This window comes from Eulemur rufifrons, chromosome 15 (assembly GCF_041146395.1).
Source record: "Eulemur rufifrons isolate Redbay chromosome 15, OSU_ERuf_1, whole genome shotgun sequence".
Classification (NCBI taxonomy): domain Eukaryota; kingdom Metazoa; phylum Chordata; class Mammalia; order Primates; family Lemuridae; genus Eulemur; species Eulemur rufifrons.
In genome coordinates this window covers 11,925,038-11,931,423 of record NC_090997.1, presented here as the reverse complement: position 1 = coordinate 11,931,423, position 6,386 = coordinate 11,925,038, and the positions used below count along the sequence as shown (strand labels likewise).

Sequence of the window (6,386 nt, the reverse complement as noted above, 5' to 3'; positions counted from 1 at the left end):
ACGCACATATTCCTCCCACACCCCCACACAAGAAGCGGATCTCCAGCCTGTAAGGGGGTAGTAGGGAGGAGCTGGGGGGAGGGGGAGGCTTGCGAGTTTCTAACCTTGTTCTTATAAACAAACCCACATGTGCAGCTGCCGCTGCTGCAACTCACCCCACAATCCCGGATATAAGGCCTGCCCCTTTAAGAGGAAAAAAAGCTTCCCCCGCCTGCCTCCCACCCCATCCATCCACAAGGACCTTTGTCTCCCCACCCCCACTGTCAGTAGGCCCCGCCCCGTCTCCCTGCCCCTCCGACGCTGTGGAACCAATAGGCGAAGAAAATAAGGCCGGGGTGTGACGTCAGTGTGAGCGGCCAATCACAGGACGCGTTGGTGGGAGGCCTCACGGAGGGCGCGCCCGGAGGAAGGAAAGCTAGAGAGAGGAAGCTTGAAGTCAAGATGGAGGCTTCTAGTTGCTCCGCTGCCGCAGTGGGGAACGGGGACATGGGGTCCCAGCGGGACATGAGCCTGGTGCCTGAGCGACTTCAGAGACGCGAACAAGATCGGCAACTGGAGGTGGAAAAGCGGAAGCAAAAGCGACAGAACCAGGAGGTGGAGGAGGAGAAGAGCGACTTTTTCACTGCTGCCTTCGCTCGGGAGCGAGCGGCCGTGGAAGAGCTTCTGGAGGGCGGGGAGTCAGTCCAGCGGCTGGAGGATGCAGCCTCTCGGCTCCAGGGACTGCAGAAACTTCTCAACGACTCAGTTTTGTTCCTGGCCGCCTACGACCTGCGGCAGGGACAAGAGACACTGGCGCGGCTGCAGGCGGCCCTAGCCGAGCGGCGCCAGGAACTGCAGCCCAAGAAGCGTTTCGCTTTCAAGAACCGGAGAAAGGATGGTGCTTCGTCCACCAAAGTGGACGCGGCTCCTGGCGCCCCGGCGTCTGAAAGCATCCTGGCCTCTCCGCTGCCCTTGAAGGAGGAAGGAGGCTTTGGCTCCAGCTGGGTCTGCGGTTTCTCCAACCTGGAGTCCCAAGTCTTGGAGAAGAAAGCCGACGAGCTGCACCAGCGCGACGTCCTTTTGACCGAACTGAGTAACTGCACGATCAAGCTGTATGGCAATCCCAACACCCTGCGGTTGACCAAGGCCCGTAGCTGCAAGCTGCTCTGCGGCCCAGTGTCCACCTCCGTGTTCCTGGAGGACTGCAGTGACTGCGTGCTGGCCGTGGCCTGCCAACAGCTCCGCGTACATAGCACGAGAGACACCCGCATCTTCCTGCAGGTGATCAGTAGAGCCATCGTGGAGGACTGCAGTGGGATCCAATTCGCCCCTTACACCTGGACCTACCCGGGGATGGACAAAGACTTCGCGGGCTCTGGTTTAGATAGGAGCAAAAATAACTGGAACGACGTTGACGATTTCAACTGGCTGGCCCGGGATGTGGCCTCTCCAAACTGGAGTATTCTTCCTGAAGAGGAGCGAAGGATCCAGTGGGACTAAGCAGTTGTCACTCTGTTCTTCACTCCTACCAAATACTTTCCATGTGGGACTGGCTCCAGCTAATGGGGGCCCTAAGTTTACCTACTGTTGTCACACTGTACATGTATTCAGTATTTTGAGGCTTGAGATTGTGCTAGGCTCCTACTTGTGATTTACATTAAATTCATGACAGGTATAACACTAAAAGCATTTTTTCCATTTTGGTAATGTCTAGGAGCTTCTATTTGACTATGATAGTTTGAAGCAATAAGTGGGAAAGAGTGTTGTTGTGTTGGTTTTTTAGTGATTTGTGGTAAAACTTATCCCAGTGCATGATAAAGTAGGCCCTTCAATATATTTCCACTCATAATAAATGAATTTCATAGGGCATTAGTAGGAGCCAATTCATGTGGAAGTATGGTATCAAACTTGTGCAAAGTGCCATTAACTGAGAGTTTTTTTGAATTGAAGGTTTGGCTTACATAGGTATTTCTCAGCAGGGCGATTGAAATCTTCCTCTTTGGTTTTCAGCTACACATTAGCTTGGGCTTCTGGAATCCAGCTACTCGTTGACTTGAGTCCAGAGTTTTGGCATGGACCCTAAGAAGCTCATGAATCTTATCAACTGTAAGACCAAAATAAATATAGCTGCCAATTTTTTGTGCACTTAAAATGTATGGACACCATTCTAAGCACCTTACTCATATCAGCTCATTAAGTCCTCAAAATCTTACGAGCTAGGTGCTGTTGGCACCATTTTTCAAGTGAGGAAACAGTTAAGTAATTTGACCAAGGTCACACAGCTTAAGTGATGGACTGGGATTTGACACCCAGCAGTCTGGCTCTGGAGCCCACCTTCTTCACCACCGCATATTGATTTTGGATAGTGTTAGCTGAGTTGGAAAGCAAGTCTTTAAAATAGGGCAAATGGCTTTTCTTTAAATTCTCAGGCATAATTATGCTAAGTGTCCTCTTACAAAAAGAGAATTGAGGCAAACATGCAGCTGAGCCTTGATTTTTCCACTCATATTGCTATTACTCTCTGTGGTTTCAAGTTTGGCTTTCCACTCTATAAACTATCATCCAGTGTCCTTAAATGGAAAGTTGTAAGATGAAGCTTTTTTGGGTCTAATGGCCTTGTAACTGCAGACATGATTTTTTTAAATAATTGTTTCAAGTATTAAGGTATTTTAAGTACCTTAAATATTTATATGTTTAATATACATATATTTTGTCTTGTTCCAAAAAGCATTTAGGGTGGCTTCTAGCATATGTGAACTGTATACAAACTAATGGGAAGGAGAAACAAGGGTTGAGTTATAAATTGGAGGGAGAATGGAGACCAAGCTCTCTATTCCTTAATGGGAAGTGAATCCAGATTTTTTTTTTTCCCTCAACTGCTAGCTGAGTTTAAAAAGGATCCTCATCAGTTTCACAATGTGCAACATCTACAAGAAGGGAAAAAAATTGTTCAGAAGGAATAATGCTTATAGTAAAAGGGGACTATACGTAATGAAATTCTCAACCATATCTTCACGTTGGTAACTATGACCAGTAGCCTAAGGCCATGCCCCTGATGTCAAGTAGTTTAACACCAAGTTCACTTCAGGAAAAAACTCTTTTGGCACTAATGGGCTTGCAATTCACATCCACCGACTGTTTTTTTATAGGAAAGTTTGCTAATTACATTTAAAAAATAAAATCTCTTGAACCTTTGGCAAACCTGCAGTTTGTAATAGATAATGAAACCAGTCATGGCAGTTTGAGCTATGATTAATGATAGTTAATTTCAGCTGAGCTTTCATTGCTGCTCAGCAAGTCCATTGTGCCCTCCTAAATGGTTACTTCCACATGCCTTATGCCAGCTATTCCAGAACTTTTTCTACTTTCCTACAGCTCACAATTTATGCCCATGATTGCCAATTTCACCTGACTAACAAATTATAGGCCATTCAACTAGCACCCTCTTAACATCCCTCAATCCCTCAATATTTGAAAATTTCCATCTTCCCCAGTCTTCTTCCTTTCTTGAGGCATATTTCCTCCTCCCCAGAGCTACCTCTTCCACTTGTGTGCATTGCACAATTTTAGAAGGATGAAATCCCTACTCAATACCTTCTCAGATCCCCAGGAGTCATAAAGGAAAGTTACCTTGGAAAGCCCTGCCTTCCAGTGTTTCAGATCACGTATATTCACCCTAAACTTTAGAAGGTGACAAAACCAATTGTTTTAGTCGGTTCAGAACGCTATAGCAGCATACCATACTGGCAGCTTATAAACAACAGAAATTCATTTCTCACAGTTTTGGAGGCTGGAAAGTCTAAGATCAAGGCGTGGATAGATTCTGTATCTGGTGAGGGCCTGTTTCCTGGCTCATAGATTGCCGTCTTCTGGCTACGTCCTTACACGGTTAAAGGGAGTTCTTTGGAATCTTTTATTCTGGCACTAATCCCATTCATGAGGATACAAATATTCAGTCTATAGCACCAATAAAGAATTAATTCAAGGCCATTTACTCACCCAGTAACCAAGCTGAACATTTTGTTCAGACATTCAAATACTTAATTATAATGACTATTTATTTATTTGGGACAGAGTCTCACTCTGTTGCCTGGGCTAGAGTGCCGTGGTGTCAGCCTAGCTCACAGCAACCTCAAACTCCTGGGCTCAAGCAGTCCTCCTGCCTCAGCCTCCCGAGTAGCTGGGACTACAGACATACTCCACCATGCCTGGCTAATTTTTTTTCTCTATATATATATTTTTAGCTGTCCAGATAATTTCTTTTTATTTTTTTAGTAGAGATGGGGGGGGGTGTCTCGAACTCCTGACCTAGAGCGATCCTCCCACCTCAGCCTCCCAGACAGAGTACTAGGATTGCAGGCGTGAGCTACTACCCCCGGCCTATAATGACTTTTTAGTTGGAAACCTCTCAGTTGTGTTTATTTCACCAAGAAAAGGTACACATGATCTAATTTTAGAATTGATACCAATGTAGAGGTTTGATTCAAAGATGACAGTGCAATTTTTTTAAAACATAAGTCATTCATACAAAAGTATAAAAGGATTATAATAAAAAATAATTCTCCCTCCTTTGTCACTGGCCATTCAGTTCCCTTTGGAGACCACTCTTTACCTGTTTCCTTTTGTATCTTTTTAGTCTATGTATTTATAAGTTTATATGCAATAGATATTTTCATTCTCTGATTGAAATAGAAACATTCTATATATACTATTCTGTACCTTGCCTTTGTCATTAACACTACTTAAAGATCTTTCCATATAAGTGCATATAGAGTCATCTCATTCTCTTTAATCATTGCATAGTGTTCTGCTATATGGAATGTGCCGTACTGTTGCTTAGAGTATTGAGTATTAATCAGAAACTTAGCCGGTCTCTATTGATGGACACTTAGGTTTTTCCCAATCTTTAGCCATTAGAAAAATGCTACAATGATTACCTCATACATAAATTATTTAGCATGTGTGCTGTTATATCTGTAGGCTAAATACCAGGGAGTGAAATTGCTGGATCAATAGGTCCTGAACATTTATAATACTGATAGGTATTATCAAAGTGCCTTCCAAGGAGGTTTATCAGTGTACACACACACTAGCAATATCTGAGAGTGCTGTTACTCCACATCCTTATCAATACAACGTGCTATCAAATTTTTGGATCTTTGCCAATCTGACAGTTACAAAATGTTATCTTCCTGGGCTAGTAATTATCATCATCTCCTAGACAAAAAACTTGTCTCTCCATGTCTAATTTCTAAACCATTCTGCATGCAGCTACCAAATTGGTTTTCTTTTTTTTTTTTTTTTTTTCTTTTTAGAGACAGGGTCCCACTCTGTCACCCAGGCTGGAGTGCAGTGGTGCAGTCATAGCTCCCTGTAACCTCAAACCCCTGTGCTCCAGTTAGCCTTCTGAAAGTGCTGGGATTACAGGCCTGAGCCACTGTACCCAGCCCAATTTGGTTTTCTTAAAGTATGTCACTCCTCATCTCAAACCTTCAGAGGTTTCAATTATCTCCAGACTCCCTGGCCTAGCAGACAGGCCCCTCCGCCATCTGTTCTCAGCCTACTGTTCTTACATGATGTTTTACTGTTTCATCACACACACTTCATGCTCCAGCTAGTTTGAACTAATACCCATTAATCAAACATACTGTATCAGTCAGGGCCCTGGCAGGAAACAGATGGCACACTCAAAATGGAGAATTTGAGAAGAGCTTAATGTAGGAGCTATTTACAAACCTGTGGGCAGAGTTTAGGAAAAGCAATTAAGAGATGGTACAATATCTGTTATCATCCCTAGGGCCAAAGGGACAAAACTGTTACCTGAACCTGGACAGAGGGAGAGAGATTAAGCTATCTGACAGGAGTTCCAGCCTTCGATGGAGGGATGCAGCCAATCCATCATGACCTGGCAGGAGAAGAGCCATGGGAATTTAAAAATGCCACGCTCTTCTATTGGTGTCTTCCATTGGCTGAGACCAATTAGAAATTTCAGGGCAAGGAATTTTGTTAGTGCAATTCATGTGGATCAGCTCCCAGGACATAGAGCAAGGAGGAGAAAAATAAAGAATGGATCTGGAGGAGAAAATGGAAGATATTCAGTGCAAACACCTTTTGCCATACTTCCTGGCCTTTCCTCAAGTATTTGCCACACAGCTAGCAAATTGGTTTTCTTTTTATTCTTTTTAGAGACAGGGTCTCACTCTGCCACCCAGCCTGGGGTGCAGTGGTGCAATCATAACTCACTGTACTTGCCAAAATTTCATATACACCAAATGTCACCTACTCTGGAAAGACTTCTGGGATTTGTCTCTTTGAAAAATGAGGTATGATATTTTGGTACAATAAGAGTAAGAAAGAAAAGTGAATGAGCTAGTTTCTGAGGTCAAGTTGTTGCATTCTCCAGTAGA

General features: G+C 44.0%; 1 protein-coding gene across 1 annotated transcript; it reads left to right on the top strand.

Moving 5' to 3' along the window:
* Positions 1 to 435: 435 nt before the first annotated feature.
* Positions 436 to 1,639, top strand: TBCC (tubulin folding cofactor C). Its single transcript, XM_069488338.1, has one exon. It carries the CDS (start codon positions 442 to 444, stop codon positions 1,477 to 1,479), a length of 1,038 nt encoding a protein of 345 aa, XP_069344439.1. The 5' UTR covers positions 436 to 441; the 3' UTR covers positions 1,480 to 1,639.
* Positions 1,640 to 6,386: the final 4,747 nt, after the last annotated feature.

What these genes read in the sequence shown, in the direction of transcription:
- TBCC (XM_069488338.1), top strand. Translation starts at nt 442, where the DNA reads ATGGAGGCTTCTAGTTGCTCCGCTGCCGCAGTGGGGAACGGGGACATG.